Source organism: Purpureocillium lilacinum (genome assembly GCF_023168085.1).
Source record: "Purpureocillium lilacinum CBS 284.36 DNA, scaffold_3, whole genome shotgun sequence".
NCBI classification, from domain to species: Eukaryota; Fungi; Ascomycota; class Sordariomycetes; order Hypocreales; family Ophiocordycipitaceae; genus Purpureocillium; species Purpureocillium lilacinum.
Genome location: NW_027072113.1, coordinates 3,954,864 through 3,972,045, shown reverse-complemented (window position 1 = coordinate 3,972,045; position 17,182 = coordinate 3,954,864). Strand labels below are relative to the sequence as shown.

Sequence of the window (17,182 nt, the reverse complement as noted above, 5' to 3'; positions counted from 1 at the left end):
GCGGTTTGATCCAAGGTCGATATGACATTTGGCGTGGCGCATGGGGGCAACGGGAGGTTCAGAATTCGTGCCATTCAACACGACGGCAAGACATCTGGCCAGGGATCTCCTTATTCTGGTCGATTTTCATTTCAATTAGCATATGCGGTAAGAGGAGTATTGGCTTGGGGACAACTTTACACTGTCACTACGGACATGTGCACGATAATGACTTGGAGATACCCAAGAATGATATAACGGGACGATGAAGTTACATGAGATGATGAGAGTGCGTTTCAAACCGCATAGGTATCTGAACAAGGACAAGGGTGCCTGATACAACTTGTTTATGCAGCGCTTACAATGAGTGTCTAAAGCCTAGTAAATGGGTCTATAAGGGGTAACAGCGCGGAACAGATAAGAAGAGAAACGCAACAGATTTAGGCACCGAACAGTCGCTTGCGTTAAACATAATGCTCAGCTGTGTCAAGGCCCAAGATGCCATGCAACCCGCCTGCGGACCAAGCTGCCTTGCCAATACCCTCCGCAACGCCAACGACCCCGCAACCACCACATGCCCGACTCAAAACGTCGACGCCGACTTGCCCACGACCTGCAGCCTCCTCTTGTACATGTCCGCGTACGTGACGCGCTGCCACGTGCCGATGCCGTAGGCGGTGACGCCGAGCAGCAGCCAGATGGAGGTGATGACGAGGCCGATGGGGAAGACCATGAGCTGGGTGCCGGGGAGGATGAAGGCGGCGGTGCCGTTGCGCAGGGCGGCGAGCTGGTCGTCGACGGCGGCCTGCGCGGCCGAGTAGTCGGACAGGACGACCTGGGAGGCGAAGACGCCGGTGAGGAAGGAGGCCTCGTTGAGGGAGACGTTTGTGCTGATGGGGGCGCCGGTGCGGTCCGTGGCGGAGAGGGTGAAGGTGGGGAGGATGAGGGACTCGATGGTGGCCCTGGAAGTGTCGTCGTGTAAGTTTTCTTGCTAGGATTGATGTGGACAGACGCGTGTTTATGGGGGAGTAGAGACTTACATGGACATGTTCTGCTCCATGCGCGCCTTGTCGATCTGGCCGACAAAGAGGTACTTGCGGAGCAGCTTAGGCCCATCACCATTGGCGGCGGCGGCGGCGGCATCACGACCCTGATTCTGGTCTGCGCGCGGCGCGATGACGAGCCTGGTGCGGTTCGCGACAGCGCCGAGGCCCATGAGCTCGTCCGCGTTGACGGGGCTAACCGACGCGCCGCTGTACGAGACGCCCACAGAGATGTCCGTGGGCGCCACGCCGGCAAAGGCGTCGCGCGGCGCCGAGATGCGATACAGGCGCAGGTCGGCCTCGAAGACGCCCGTGGCGGTGTCGAGCGAGGGCAGGTTGTAGCACAGGCAGTTGCCCGAGGGGTTGGTGCTGCGGGTGAGGGCGGCGAGGGCGTCGACGCAGGCGGCGTCGGTGACGGCGTCCCAGGCGGTGGCGTTGATGGCACGGACGGTTAATACGTCGGAATTGTTGTTGTTGTTGCCGCCGTCGGTGGTCTTGTTGTCCGAGGCGGTTGTGACGGAGGTGGACGCATCTTGCGAGAGGAGGGTCCGTCGGAGGAGGACGCTCGGCGGGTGGGACTCGTACGGGAGGGAGAGGACGTCGTCGGCGCGGAGGAGGGTGTCGCTGGGGACGACGCGGGAGCGGGGGGACGTGCCGGCCAGGACGGCCGGGAGGGATGCCGTGATGGCGGCGGCGGCGGCGAGGGCGAGGCGCATCGTCAGGTTCGGGATAGGAGAGCGAGCGTCGTCTGGCGGGAGGATGGACGAAGTCAACGTCGACGCAGAGCGTTCTGTCTTCCTCCTCCACCTCCACCTCGTCTACCCTCTGCCGTGGCCCTTTGTGTCTGACGCAGGCACGAGAGTCGTGGAGCGAGTGATACTTGTCGTCCTGCTCGTGGCAAAACAAGGCGTATAAGTCGACTGCGGGCGGGGATACGTGCTCAGCAGACCATTGCAGCGTGGCGAGCGATCAACGAGGCACGACAAAGGCCGACTTAAAACCGGCCGGTACAGCGGACGGTGTCTTGCGAATTATGATATGAGCACACGCTCGCGGGGGGCGAAGCTGTGGTGAACGGCGTTCCCGACCGGCGGGTGGTAGTGAGCTGCCGCTGAACGAACGTCTTTCAAGCAGTGGCGGATGAACTGGGAGCGGCCGGAGAGTGAGCGGACGCACGGTGACCAGCACAGGCAGGCGGGTATTAGACAGGCAGCCAGGCAAAAAGAGGACCCGAGCAGCTCAAAATAGAGAGTGACAGAACAGAGTATTAAGTTTGGAGTGCATTGAATTACAAAGAGGAGAAGGAAAAGGAACTGGGCAAAGAGAGGAAGTGGGAAGCCAAGCCCGGTGAGCCGGTTAAGCGCCCTTGGAAGTCGGGACAGACATGGGGACTATCTGGGCCCAGCGGCGCTATGCACACTCGAAGGGGCCAAGCATTGCCTACGGACTAGGTTAGAAGCTACAAGTGTCGTACGAGCAAGCTACATGAGTTGACGGGGCCCGTATGCCCACCGGCCCCGGTACCGTAGCACGAGCGTGGTGGGCTGTGCTTGCTGCTTGACTTGTGCGGTGACAGTGGTGAAGTTCGTTGGCGCCCGCCGGGGGGGGGGGGATGCGATGCATGGGCGTGGTTGGCGCGACGGGGCGGCCGGTGGTGGTAACGGGGGTGGAGACGGACGGAGGTGGACGGACGGACGGGGCGGGCACATGGACGCCTGGTGCAGACAGGAGACAGAGAGACAAGACAAGACAAGACAAGACAGGCAGAGTCAGGGGACGAGGACACGTCCAACGAGGGGGAGGGGTGTTTGTGGCGGTCGTCGTCTTTGCGACGGGGTGGCACGACAGTTTGGTGTTTCGGGGGTGCGAGAAAGCAAAGCCAGCCTGCGCTGCTGTAACACCAGGAGGAAAGGAAGCAGAGACGGCTGCAGTGCAAAGAGGCTGTTGTCGATGGGGGGGGATCGCGACGACGGGTGCTTCAAGGGGGCGCGGCGGGCACTCCTGAGTCCAGGCACCATCCAGCGCCGCCGCTGGAGCAAAACTCAGCCACTTAGTAGGTAGTTGGGCGGCGGTATAACTAACGTGTGGTTTCGGCCGCGGAGTGGTGAGACACGGCCGGCGAGGAGAGCGGAAAACGTGCGACTCGTTGTGTCTTCGAGCTTGTCTGAAGCCATGGCTGCCGCTGCTTCTTGCCATGCCTTCTGGGACTCTGCGCAGCGCAACGATGCAAACGTGTGCCCAGGCTCTGTGCGGCGGCGGTGCTTGTGACGCCCAGAGTCGATACCTAGACAGCCATCACCCTAACACTCGTATTGCAGAATTAGGACCTACGAGCAAACGAAAGCATCCGTGCGCGCGCAAACCATAACGCCCAGTCGTATGTCATGCCAGCTGCTCGCCGCCTCGATGCAGAAGTGCGGAACGGCAAGCGGCGGCGGACGGGGCAGGGGCCTGGGGGGGAGGGGGTGGTTCCGCAGGGGCGGGCGGGCTTGTTTCAGGTGTTGCAGAAATGGCCGGTACCGAAGCCCGCCGTACGTACCGTCTTGCCCGCATTTGGGGCAGGCGGGTACCTGCCACCGGCGTCCACGGCCTGCACGGGGTTTGGCGTTACAGATGTCGCGAGAGGCGGCGGGAGGCTGCCGGGGCGTCGCGTCGAGCCTGGTTGGGGCAATTCATTGCTGGATAAAGAGCGTCGATGGTATGACGGGCAGTCAAGATCGCGAACGAGTAACCCACTCGCGTCTTTACGCAAATAAAAGGCTATGGGGTTACTACGGTCTAAGTCACTGAGTCGCGAATCTCGAGCTACGGGAGGAAGAAAATCTCATCGTCTATGCACCAGGGCATTAAGGCATTGATATTGATTCCCTATGGAGTCACCAACACCGTCATCACCCGCCGACCACGGTTCGCCGTGGGCTGCGCGAGCGAGTCCCGCAGAGGAGACACATGGCGGCAGGGAACCGCCTCGGGCGCCGGACCTGTCAAGTGCAATGAACCTGCTACACTCGCGCGAAAAGGGCCCTTCATTATTGGGGCTTAATGTGTGTGTGTCACGACTCACCTGCATCGGAGTCCAGACGAACCACAATGACGACGGAGATGAACCTGAGGCAAGCCCACATCCGAGCTGCTGCTGCACGCTTCCAAGCGCCAACAACCAGCAAGGACTCGAACCAGGAATGACGACGACCATAGCGACGGGCTCACTATTCCACTGCCCCGTCGTTAAGCGTCTCCGCGCGATGAGGCGCAAAAAATTAAACTCGCTCGAGTCTCGCGGCGTAGCGTGGCGGTGACGAAACAAAGGTGAGGCAGTCTTGACGCCGGCCCGGGGGAGGCTGTCACGGGATCCGCGACACGGGGGGTCGCGCCGTAGCACACACACACGCGCACACACAACAAGCACCCGCAAGCGTGCGGCAAGACGTTGGCGCCTGACGGGCACTAATACCGCTGCTGTGCTGCAATGCGAAGAGAGATACGGTATTTACTTGGACTGCCCACCAGATCGATCTCTGTGCAACGATAAGGAGCGAGCTTGATGATGAGTGGGTTACACGGTCACGCAAGTGGCCGCTTTGTCATGTAGGATGGAACTGTCGGAAAAGGATTTGCTAGGTTCTGTGTCCTGGGGCATCGTCGACATGCGCTTGCAGACGCCTCACGATACTATTGCCTTGAAAGACGGACACTGCTGCGGGCCGCGTCGGATGTCGCGATGGCCTGGCGTCCTCGCGCCATGCGGTGCGATATGAGCTGCCAGAGCCAGCGGGTCTGGTCTCGTTGGGCACGGCACTGTCCAGTGGGTGGTGTGGTGATGCTGACAGAATCTTGACGGTCACTACCTCATCATTTGGGGCCTCGAGTATAGTAATACTAAGGAAACCTCCTCAGGGAACAGCAATCAATTGAGGCGGAAGGAAGAGTTGGAAATCCGACTCCAAGATAGGCGTGCGTGGGCTACCAAGGTAACAACAACCTGGAAGGCAATAACGGAGCACGTGGACGATCGCCGAAAGCATGCAACCACTCCAGTTGACGGCTGGAAGCCCTCTTCCTGAAGTAGACGACTCATCTAATAAACCTCCGCAGTGCCCCAATTGGCCAGCCTGCCTCGCTGCGACATACGGTATCTGCAATGCCACGAGAAACCCTCAAAGCGGCAGCACACAATGTCGCAACCCGCCGAAGCTGTCCTTCGCACGTGGCAGGGCCGCAACAGGCGATCAATATGTTAACCAACTGATTGACAACCTGAGCAAGCATCTGCGTCTCGGTCAGCCCGATGCGCAAGTCACACCGAACCCTGCTAGCGAAGGAGCGTTGGCGCCCGTGATTACGCCGCCGCTGCCGATGGAATCATGGCATCGGGCGATGACGTGCTGGCGCGATGCCCTGAGAGGCTGAGAGCGCGGAAGGCGCTGCCCGGGCCCTGGCCTGCCTGCCCGTCCGCCAACCGCGGGGCCACAGCTCCGGGGTGACAGGCAGGGCGGGCAAGGCGGGCTCCAGGCCTGCTGAGCCCACTGTATCAATCCACCTGCGGGCGAGTTAAAGTGGACGACTTCCGAAGAAGCACAAGAGCTCTCCCAAACTCTTCATCATCCCTTGTTTCTCGCTCACCCCGCGCACATCACTCTTGTCATCACAGCGACGAAAAGCGCGCATGGAGAGTCTGTGCTCATCGGCATAAAAGCGTCTTTGCCGGAAGCGACCACCAGCACGGGAGGCAAGCGCAAGAAACACTCCCGCAGTGACCAGTCAGCCCAGCGAGTCCAAGTCCAGACGAACCCGTCAGGGCGCGGGATCGACATGCGGCGCCCCCACCGCATCTGGCGCCCGCTTCCATTAGCGGCGGCGCCGCGCTGCAGCGAGTACCTCGGGCGCGCACGCCATGGCGCCATGCCTCGAGGAAGGCCTGGGCAAGCTTCGCGACATGACGGAGAGAGAAGAAAAATCCTCGAGCAAGATGCGCAGCGCCTTCGCCTCGTTGACATGTCTAGCTAGCCCCGTCAACGGCGACATGCTGGAGCAAACACCATCGCCCTTCGGGTTACCGTCGCCGGGGGCCGGCCTCTTTCGCCAGGGACGTGAACTGTGCTTGTACTTGGTAGGTTCGGGTGACCTCCACGCTGTGGCACCGGCGATCCTGCGAGCTCCAACCCGTCGCCGCCCTGTGGGTTGCCGGTCCAAAGTCTAGTTAGCCTGGGGATGGGATGGGGATGGGATTGTACGAAGATGGTGTTGTGACGTCCGGACGTGCATATACAAGTACCTGGGGCCTGCCCAAGCTGTCGCCTACCCCCCGTGTGCTGCTGCCCTTTTCACCTTTACGCTCGAGCGGCCCTTCCCATCTGCTCTCGACGACATCTCTCCCCTGACCAGCGCGCGCCATCCCGTCATCTCGCATTACGCGCCAAGGCGAACCATCATGGGCTCCGACAAGACGACCGACGTCGAGGACGTCGCGCCGCCGTACCAGTCGGGCAACGTCAGCGACCTCAGCGACGACGATGCGGCCATTATCCCCAAGGGCGCGCTGGACCCCGTGTACGAGGCCAAGGCGAGGATCCTGAACCGCGCGGTATGGACCCTCCCTCTCTCAATTGATTGATTTGCGCGCTGGAGCGTGCCCGTCTTTCGTGCGGGCGATGGTTCGTTGGAAGTTTCCACACGCCATCGCCATGTTCTGGGGCACCGGATGGGGATGCGCAAACTCGGACCAAAAGAAACAGAAAATATCGAGATTGAAATCGAGCATGGCTGACACACGAGAGTGCGCAGATTCGCGAGATCGGCATGGGCTGGTACCAGTGGCAGCTCTTCATCGTCGTCGGCTTCGGCTGGGCCAGCGACAACCTCTGGCCCATCGTCACCTCGCTCGTCTTCACGCCCATCGCCAACGAGTTCAACCCCGCGCGCCCGCCGCTCTTCACCCTCGCCCAGAACATCGGCCTGCTCGCCGGCGCCGTCTTCTGGGGCTTCGGCTGCGACATCTTCGGCCGCAAGTGGGCCTTCAACCTGACGCTCGGCCTGACCGCCGTCTGGGGCCTCATCGCTGCCAGCGCCCCCAACTTCGCCGCCGCCGGCGTCTTCGCGGCCCTGTGGTCCTTTGGCGTCGGCGGCAACCTGCCCGTCGACTCGGCCATCTTCCTCGAATTCCTGCCCCAGTCGCACCAGTACCTCCTCACCGTGCTGTCCATCGACTGGGCCGTCGCCCAGGTCATCGCCAACCTCGTCGCCTGGCCGCTGCTCGGCAACCTGACGTGCCCGCAGGAGGAGAAGCCGTGCCCGCGCGGCGACAACATGGGCTGGCGCTACTTTGTCATCACCATGGGCGGCCTGACGCTGCTCATGTTCCTTGCGCGCTTCGTCCTCTTCTCCATCTTCGAGTCGCCCAAGTACCTCATTGGCAAGGGCCGCGACGACGAGGCGGTCCGCGTCGTCCACGAGGTCGCCCGCCGCAACAAGAAGACGTCGACGCTCGCCATAGAGGAGCTGCGCGCCTGCGAGCCCGACGGCTACGTTGCGCAGACGACGGCCTCGGTCGCGCTGCGCCGTCACCTCGAGAAGCTCGACGCCAAGCACGTCAAGGTGCTCTTCTCGACGCCGCGTCTCGCTCTGAGCACCGGCCTCATCATGGCCATCTGGGCGCTCATTGGCCTCGGCTACCCGCTCTACAACGCCTTCCTGCCCTACATCCAGGCCACACGCGGCGCCGAGTTCCAGGACGGCAGCACCTACATCACCTACCGCAACAGCCTTATCATCTCCGTCCTCGGCGTCCCCGGCGCCCTGCTCGGCGGCTTCCTCGTCGAGCTGCCACGCATCGGTCGCAAGGGCACTCTGTCTCTGTTCACCGTCCTCACCGGCGTCTTCCTCTACTGCTCGACCACGGCGCTCAACAGCACCGCCCTCCTGGGCTGGAACTGCGCCTTTAACTTTTGCAGCAACGTCATGTACGCCGTGCTGTACGGGTACACACCCGAGATCTTTCCCACGCCGCAGCGCGGTACGGGCAACGCCCTGGCCGCGACCTGCAACCGCATCTTTGGAATCATGGCTGTGGGTCGTTCGTGTTTGCTTTGTCGTGATCCCTTGCTAATCTGTCGCAGCCCATCATTGCCATGTTTGCGGATCTCAAGACGTCCGCGCCCGTCTACACGAGCGGCGCACTGTTCATCCTTGCGGGCCTGTTAGTTCTGATCTTGCCGTTTGAGTCGAGGGGAAAGGAAGCGTTATAATGTTGGTCTTGCAGAGGGATGTTGGATTGAAGCCGTCCTTGGACACGAAGTGTGACTACACCAGAGGGAAGCACGAGGCTGAAGGATGGCGGTGATGGAGAGCGCCGTAAATACCTTGTTCAGCGTCTTCGGACCAACAGTCTTCGGCAATGAATTATCGACTCGTCAAGCGGCGAGGAAACGCAGTTGCCCGTGGCTGGACGCGGTGGCGACGACTCTGCCTGCAATGCGCCGCCCACCACGCTTACCCCAGGGAAGATGAATCACGACCATGACGAGACCTGGCGCAGAGCCTTGGCTGCACGCATGAGACTGCGGATCGACAACCCGCCAATGCCATCCGGACCACTGGGACATATCCGGGATAACAAGATGAATGCTCGCTAACTGTGATGACCACTAGACGACCCGATCCTGGCCCGCGATGGCCGCCGCTCGTTGGCCTTGACGGGCCTCCCTGTCCAGTGCCATGACATCCGCCCAGACTCGATGATACCCCCAGCGTAGAACGCCAATTCGGAGAAGTCCAACGGCTCAGGAGCATGTGCGGCCTGCCATTTCCAGGCCGTTTGTTGAATCATGGGACCTACGTGGATGCTTCTTCTCCATGAAGGTGCCCACGGCCCGGGCGCCGTAGCCGTATAACTCTAGAGTACAAAGACCATGGACTGCTCAAGCCTACATAAGATCAATGCGACTGTATGTGATTCCTTTCAATCGGATGAGAAAGGGTGCGAATCCGAGTGAGCCGGACGGGACCATTGAGGCGTCACGTGGGCATTTTCCTTTGTTGTCCAGCTCAGTTTCAGGCAGGCAGTTGCAGCTCCGCCACTCTCCCTTTCTCCATTGTTACGCGCGAGCCACTTGGGCCCGGCCCAACCGAGCTGACTAGCTGGCAGGTCAGCACAGCTCATCGCCGCCCAGCCCAGCTCAGCTCGCGTCCCACCTGAAACCTCACCTCGAGTTCATCGGCGCGGACTCGCAGCAATTGAAAAATGGGCGACAGACACAAGCCTAGCTCGGCGCCGCAGCCCATCTTCTCGTCCGGCCGAGTACCTGACGGCAACAGCACATCCGCTGCGGATGCTCCCGACTTGCGCCTCTTCCACTACAACGATGTCTATCACGTCGATCGTGCAAGCGCGGAGCCCGTTGGCGGGGTGGCGCGCTTCCTCACGCTCGTCAAGGAGTATCGCGATGGGAAGCAATTCGAGGGACAGCCGAAGCTGCTGACCTTGTTTTCTGGCGATGCCTTTAACCCGAGCCTCGAGAGCAGCGTTACAAAGGGTGCGTGCCTACCTCCCGTCCGTACTTGGCTGAGAGGCCTTGTCGATTGAGACACCGATGCTGACGACCATCTCAGGCCGCCACATGGTCCCCGTGTTGAATGCCATTGGCACCGATTGCGCGTGCGTCGGGGTGAGCACACACCTCGGCCATAGACAGAGGCGAGTAGGCATCTTACTGACCGGATAGAACCACGACTACGACTTTGGCATCAAGCAGTTCGAGCACCTTGCTGGCAAGTGCAACTTCCCATGGCTGCTCGCCAACGTCCTGGACCCCGCCTTGGGCGAAAACGTACCCATGGGCAACGCCAAGCGCACGCACATGCTCACGACGTCCAACGGCATCAAGGTCGGCCTCATTGGACTCGGCGAGCGTGAGTGGCTCGCCACCCTCAACAGCCTGCCGCCCAATCTCGTCTACAAGTCGGCCAGCGCTACAGCTCGCGAGCTCGTGCCCCAGCTGCGCGCGCAGGGTGCCGACATCGTCATCTGCCTGAGCCACATGCGCGAGCCCAACGACAACAAGCTCGCCGAGCAGACCGATGGCATCATGGACATCATCCTCGGCGGGCACGACCATTACTACAGCCACAGCTTCATCAAGGGCACGCATGTTCTGCGCTCGGGCACCGACTTCAAGCAGCTGAGCTACATTGAGGTGCGGCGAAAGGCCGACGGTACCCAGGGCTGGGACTTTGACATTTGGCGGCGCGACGTTACTTCTGACGTGGCCGAGGACGAGCACGCCGCCCAGCTCGTGCGCGACCTGACGTCAAAGCTGCAGAGCTCGCTCTCGAGGCCGGCGGGGTGGACGGCCACGCCCCTCGACGCGCGCTTCAGCACGGTGCGCATGCGCGAGTCCAATATCGGCAACTTTGTGTGCGACGTGATGCGGCGGTACCACAACGCCGATTGTGCCCTCATGGCTTCGGGCACCATTCGCGGCGACCAGATTTACCCGCCAGGCGCGGTGCGCATCAAGGACATTGTGACATGCTTCCCATTCGAGGACCCGGTGGTGCTGTTGCGTGTCAAGGGCCAGGCGATATGGGGTGCTCTCGAGAATTCCGTGTCGACATATCCGGCGCTAGAGGGGCGCTTCCCGCAGGTGTCGCACATTGAATTCGAGTTTGACCCGCGCAAGGAGAGCGGCAGGAGGCTCAACTGGGTGAAGATTGGGGGCGAGCCGTGTGAGCCGGAGAGAAAGTACACGCTCGCCACTAGGGGTTACATGGGACGTGGAAAGGGTAAGCAACACCATCCAGTCTTTCGTTTAGTGAGAGACGAGGCTAACCGTCGCAGATGGGTACACGAGCTTGCTGGTAGTGTCAGAGGGCGGTGAAGCCGAGGAGCTGGTGGACGAGGAAAACGGCATCCTCATCTCGACCATGCTGCGGCAGTACTTTATGGGACTGCGGACGGTCGGCCAGTGGAAGAAGCTCTCGGCGCACTGGGTCGGCGTCGCTGAGGAGGCTGACGTGCCCAAGTCGCCGTCGAGCCCGCGAGCCAACAGGTCAGCCGAGGCCGCCGCTCTGCCCGCCCACGCCCACAAGGAGGTCGAGTCAAGCAGCGAGTCCTGGCGCGAGTTCCTCCTACGGCGGCTTGGGTTGCGCAAGAAGCCCCTAGACGACGACGAGGACGATCATTTTGACCCGCACCGGGACACCACGAGCAGCAGCGGCAACAGCAACGGAGAGGAGAGCGACTCGACCGACGACAAGATGGACTTTCAGATCCTGCTGATGCGCAAGTTCTGGGCCCGGTGGGCGGCACGGGCGGGCGTCAAGTCGTGCGTGTGCGACTCGGCTCAGGGCGACTGCACCGTCGACTGGACGAGAGTGATTGCGCCGTGCGTCGAGGGCAGGATCCGGATGGTCGGAGGCGACGACGCACCGTCACAGTAACGTAACGGCATGAGATATGAAATAGATGGGGTCCCGGAACCTGCGGCATTGTTCTAACGTGAGTTCTTGTATCCCGTATCCCTGACCCTGAATCTATGTGCTATGTACATCTCGGGCAGCTCCGGTGCCTCCTGAGTCCTGACGCGAGATTTCCTCGCCGCATCGTGAGTGTGAAACCAGCCCATATCCTGTGTGGTATTACTGAGAGCACTTGCCCCCGCGGCAGACGAGGCTATCGGAACAGTCGTTTTCGTTGCGGCACGACGCACCTATGTTCGCGTCAGCACTCACATGAAAGAAGGTGTGCCGGAAAAGGGAGGCATAAAGAGGGTGCAAGACGGCTTACCCTCGCAGTGACCCTCCCACGTGCACGTGTTGCGCGACGTGCTGCACTTGCCACCAGCGCAGACGAGGTCGTCGGAGCAGTCATTGTCCGAACCGCAAGAGGCGCCTGTATCACAACCGTCAGCATGACACCATCTCATCTCCCCTCCCCTTCCCATACACGCCCCAAGTCTCAGGCGCAAGCCGACGAAAACAACGACGAGGAGCACGCACCCTTGCAGTGGCCTTTCCACGAGCAGTCATCCCCGCCGGGCGGGTTCGCGGGCGGATTACCGCCACCGCCGTTACCGATGCGCTGGATGAGCGTGTCGCCGAGGCCGGCGATGCTGCGCTCAAAGTCGTCGTAGCTTTGGGCGTTCCATTTTGCGCCGCGGGCGCCGGGGACGGCGTCCTTGCCGGGGAAGGCGATGTAGAGGACGTCGTTTTCGTCGTGGCCGGCGTTGCCGTTGATGCCGCGGCCGAAGCAGGCGGTGGCGAGGGAGATGGAGGCTTCGCCGACCATGGCCTGGGGGCCGTCGTCGCCGTTGGTGTCGCCCCAGACGCCGTAGATCTGCAAGCACAAGGTCAGTATAAATCATTCTTCCACTACCCGCTCCGACATCTCAAGCTCCAATTCCGTGGCAATGGAATACGTCTCTTAACGCGATGAGTGGATGAAAAGGGGGGTGGGGGCAAGGGGCGGATAGACGCACAAGCTTGTTGTTGCACACGACGGCCATGACGCTCAGCGGCTCGATGCCGTACTGCTGCGGGTTGAACTTGCGCCACCCGGGCTTGGAGCCGTCGTTGCCAAAGACGACGTAGGGGTGGGCGTTTGCGTCGAGGTCCCGCTGGCCGGTGCCGTACGAGGCGACGGTGTCCTTGAAGGACGTCTGCGACTGCGTGTCGTCGGAGCTGCCGCAGCGGCCGTCGTCGGCGGGGCCGCGCTGGATGCCGTCGCAGTCAATGTCCATGTTGGCGAGCTGCCCGCCGCGGCCCTGCAGGTAGACGACGTTGTAGTCTTGCATGTGGTCGCCGCAGTACTCGAAGTCTTTGGGGTAGGGGTTCTCTCGTCAGCCCGCTGCTGGTGTGCACTCACTCGCTCACTCACTCACACTTCCTCAGACACCACACGACGCAGTCTCATGAAGGGGCATTGGTCGTGATGAGAGAGCAGAGCCAGTGGAGGGGAGTAAGGGGGGGGGGGGGGGAGATGGTTGAGACGTACTGCCAGAGTCGCCCTGGACGCTGTGGAATCCGCCCGCGAGGACGTTGCGGCACTGCTTCTGCGCGCGGATGCCGTCGTAGAAGCTCTTGACGTTGCTGGGCACGTCGCGGGCCGAGGCAACGGCGCCGAGCACGGCAGCCGTCACGGCGAGGGAGCTGCGGAACGACATGGTTTCCAATCTCAAGGCGGTTTTACTGCACTGAAGAAACTCTAGGAAGTTGGGTCTGCTTCGAGGTGACTCCAAGCCGGCCAGAGAAACGGCGGCGCTGGTCTTTATATCCCCAGAGACAACTCGCTCCCACGTGGGACGTGGTCCAGTGGACGTCCCCTGATGGGCTTTCCTGCCTGGGCGACGTCGCAGCGCTACGTTCCGGTACGGCGCGAAGAAGTGCATTAGCATCTCGCACTAGTTATCTACATAGGTTCGGCCCATCGGGGCGGCTTCGTGGTGGTGGGTTGGTGGTGGTGGCCTGCGTCAATGTGGCTTTTGCATCCCGCATCCCGAGGCCCCTTGCGAACAGGCACTCGTCAGCCAATGCCGCGCGCAAGGATGGGGTCAGCCAGCCCCCTTCCTGGCTTACACGCATCATCCATACACAAATCACACAAAAATACACTGCGGCTGGCTGCGAGGCGGCACTCCCGACTCGCGAATTCGCAACCTCAGCCCTTTCATCAGCTCTGCTCTGGGCTTATGGTCCGAGGCGGAACAGACATCAGCATCAGCCGCACGAACATGGGCTCACTGGGGCGGTGTATGCGGTACATGCGGTGCATGCTTGTGTGCAGCGAACGGGGTGGACAAGGGGATCGCACTGGTGGGAAAATCATGTCGGGGTTTTGCGTCTGGGACGGGTTGCACCGAGAGGATGATGGATGGGGTAGCGTCGTATCCGTGACCAAGGGCTGGAAGAAGTGTTCTAGGCGTGCACCGCGGAGATCTCCACCCGAGCGCCGGCGACGGCGGCTCGGTCCCGGTCTGGTGCGTCTGGTGCAACTGTGACGACGAAACGAAGCCGCAAGGAATATGCGCGTACTTCGTAGATGGAGTTCTCTCTTTGCGCGGCAGGCTGGGGGAAGCGGCGTGCCCACTCCAACCTCCCCATCTATCCCAAGGTAAGATGCTTCCTTCGGGGTCGGAGTTGCGGGAGTGGCCTAGCCAGCCATCGCGGTTACAGGCTGATGGGTTGGGGAGAATACCCGCCGGGATAGACTCCAAGTCTGCAGCACGGCTCTGCCGTAGTTTTGTGAGATGGGGTGAAACAGTAATTGAGTTGCGTTGTGGCTTGCATCGTTACCCGTCCTTGCGTTTGGTGTTGCTGGCTCCATGTCCCTGACGCATGAGACTGCTCCAGTTCGCACCGACTAAAATCGTAAAGGGCTCATCGTCTGTACGATTTACAAGTTTACTCCATATCAAGACAAAGTCCCTTGATTCATCGAGTTTATTAACGTGAGCCCCTGCTTGTTGGCATTGTCCGGGCATTGATGAGGACGTGGAGCAACGCTGCGCTCAGCAGTCGCAGCAGCGGCCGCTTGAAGATTACCAGCGCAGAATCGATTCTCCCCAGGACCTCGTGTGTGTGCGCATCGCCCATGCGATTAACAGTTCTCTTCTTTCTCTCCCGGTAGGAGGGCTCGGGTCTGGTGCAGGGGTGGCGGGTGTTCACAAGCCACCCACCCATGCCTCCAGCTAGGACTTTTCTGAGTTTCATCCTGTGAATCATCCGCCTCGCAAGAATTACCTGCGATTCGGCATCCCTGCGGATCTCTAGGCCCTCCGCTTTCGCGTATTTCTTCTCTACACAAGCACCAGACCTAGTGTCAGAACTCGACGAATTAAAGGGTCTTATAATGCGTCTAGTCGCCGGGCCTATCCGCTCAAGCGTTTGAGCAAAGAAGACGAGCGACTCTCCAGATCCGAGATCTCTTCCTTTATTCTCTGAATCTCCATAAGAAGTCCCATTTTCCTATCCGTGAGTTCTAGCAGTAGCGTTGCCACAGCGCTCCCGTTCCATCCTGTCTCAACCGCCCCGACGCTACCTGCCCTTCTGGCCATCACGCTGGCACACAGACCTGCGAATAGAGGTATGGTCACCTTCATGTTGCGGCTTAGCCGTTTGCGTCTCTTGATCTGATCGTTGCGAAGTGTAAGCCGACAACAGCATGACCCATATATTATGCTACGAAAAGAAGACGACTGTTGCGGGGTGCAGTTGTTAAGTGTATGCGGGATCGTGCGTACGAATGTGCCTGGTATTGCTTCATTAGCCTAGTGATAGGAGTGAAGGAGCTGTTCTTTGTGAGCTGTATCAACCATACGCTGTCACTCACCAATGGTATGGTTAGTTTGTGACCACGATGCCTCCCTTGTTTATTGGGCCCATCTCTGACCACATGAAGCAGGTGCATTCCGGCTCAGGTGAAGTAATGGAAGTCCCGGGGCGTTTGTGCTGACACGGACTGCCGCACTATTTATACTTGCGACTATCCTCCAGCCGGAGCAATGAGGCCTAGCAAAATAACAGCCAAGATTGATACTGTAGCAGCAGTACAACTACATGTGTGGCTGTATAAGGCCACAAGTGTAGCACTTAGCATACATCGTACGAGAAGTTATACTTCGTTGTCCATTCGAGTCCGATGCTACCATAGCTAAGCTTCTCGTTCGTCACTCATACTCTCTAGAGGTCATAAATCGGGCCCTGTGGGCGGTGACACTGTCGCCTTAATTCCCCTGACTTATCGTTCCATATTTAGGTCTCGCATTGCAACTGTCATTGGGTTGTCTTTCAGCCTCTCGCATGTTTCGGTTCAGGAGAGTTAATAACCCCCGTGCGTGCTAACGCTGGGGGGGGGGGGGGGGGGGCTACATCCACATTGCGATGTACCGAATCACAAGCAGGATTGCCTCGGTGTCGCTTACACGTAAGATTGCCTGACATAGAGTTCAAGTCCAGGGTACACTGCATCAACTCGTCTTCCTCCCGGTTGCGGGACGGCCGTGGCAAACAAACATTGAAGCCGCCGGCTTGCTATGTGCTCGAGTGCACATCACTGACAGCAGTAGTCAAATAGAGGATAGACAGATATACGCATGCATCCAGTTGATCTGGAGTAGGCTTTGCGTTTGACTACTTCAAAGTTTGTACACTCTTGTCCAGTGTTTGAAGTCATGGTGCGACCGTAGGAAGATGAGCGATGAGCTTGACTTCAACGGCTGTGCGGACAGGAGCCGCAAAGAACCCTGGATAGGATTCCCAAGCTTCAGGCCCCGGGCTTGCGCCGAGGATACAACTGCCCAACCGTTGTCTATAAAGCGATGGGACTGCCCACAGCCGCAGGACCCCAATTGCTTCTAGTCGTCTCGTCGCTCACTATTCATGCTCAATTGCAATCGCCAAAGTCGATCCCCGTGGCCACCCGTATCTCCACGTTCATCTCAACCACGACCGCGGCACAATGAAGTATACCGTTGCACTCGCAAGCATCGCTATTATGGCCGGCGTTATACCTCAAAAGGTTTTCGGGAAACTTATCTGGACGGAACCAGGCCCACAGGCCCAGGAATGTGGGCGTTACCGTCCCGCAACAGCGCAGGATTGTGGCACGAGGGCATACTGCGCGTGTTTTGACAATCCTCCAATCTTTGGGCACGACGGGCGCTTCGGAGGGACCGAGGAATGTCTGGATGCACACGAAAAGGCACCCAAGTTGCCCTGGATAGATGGCTATAATCCAGCGAAATGCGGCACAGGCAACGCGTTCGATCTCTTTCTCTGCGGTACAAGGCGATACTGCGAGCTCGTCGATAGAGCATACAGACGGCACCATTTCGGCGTTTTTGATACTTCCCAGGAGTGTTTCGCTGCCTTCGAAACGCGGGGTTGAGACGGAGTACGGCGAACTAGTATCGACAACTCAGACCAGACCCCAGTGCCACAATGACACGCACAAGCCCTTACAACGACAGCTTTGCTCATCAGATTGCACGACGCAAAACAGGTCGCAGATAAAACAAACTCCAATAATTCTAGGAATATATCATATTGACACGGTACCGCGGACGGGAGTTGTGAATCTTCCCACATATCGCCCAACGCCCATAGAGGCAACAGAAACCAAACTGACACCGTCAAATCCTTTCATGCGCCCGCGCTGGGCCACGACT

General features: G+C 59.9%; 4 protein-coding genes across 4 annotated transcripts; 2 read left to right on the top strand and 2 right to left on the bottom strand.

Annotated features, from left to right (window-relative positions):
* Positions 1-562: 562 nt before the first annotated feature.
* Positions 563-1,738, bottom strand: PLICBS_004774 (uncharacterized protein; the record flags this gene model as incomplete). Its single annotated transcript, XM_018325849.1, has 2 exons — positions 563-941; positions 1,020-1,738. 2 exons carry the CDS (start codon positions 1,736-1,738, stop codon positions 563-565), a joined length of 1,098 nt encoding a protein of 365 aa, XP_018175601.1.
* A 4,715-nt stretch (positions 1,739-6,453) lies between these two features.
* PLICBS_004773 (uncharacterized protein) lies at positions 6,454-8,266 on the top strand (the record flags this gene model as incomplete). The annotated part of the gene is made up of 3 exons (XM_065600586.1): positions 6,454-6,606; positions 6,807-8,087; positions 8,138-8,266. The coding sequence occupies 3 exons, from the start codon at positions 6,454-6,456 to the stop codon at positions 8,264-8,266; spliced, it is 1,563 nt and encodes a 520-aa protein (XP_065456658.1).
* A 995-nt stretch (positions 8,267-9,261) lies between these two features.
* On the top strand, positions 9,262-11,459 carry PLICBS_004772 (uncharacterized protein; the record flags this gene model as incomplete). The annotated part of the gene is made up of 4 exons (XM_018325851.2): positions 9,262-9,553; positions 9,630-9,685; positions 9,743-10,802; positions 10,858-11,459. The coding sequence occupies 4 exons, from the start codon at positions 9,262-9,264 to the stop codon at positions 11,457-11,459; spliced, it is 2,010 nt and encodes a 669-aa protein (XP_018175603.2).
* A 198-nt stretch (positions 11,460-11,657) lies between these two features.
* PLICBS_004771 (uncharacterized protein) lies at positions 11,658-13,180 on the bottom strand (the record flags this gene model as incomplete). The annotated part of the gene is made up of 5 exons (XM_018325852.1): positions 11,658-11,728; positions 11,806-11,910; positions 12,018-12,354; positions 12,497-12,834; positions 13,012-13,180. 5 exons carry the CDS (start codon positions 13,178-13,180, stop codon positions 11,658-11,660), a joined length of 1,020 nt encoding a protein of 339 aa, XP_018175604.1.
* Between the last annotated feature and the right edge of the window lie 4,002 nt (positions 13,181-17,182).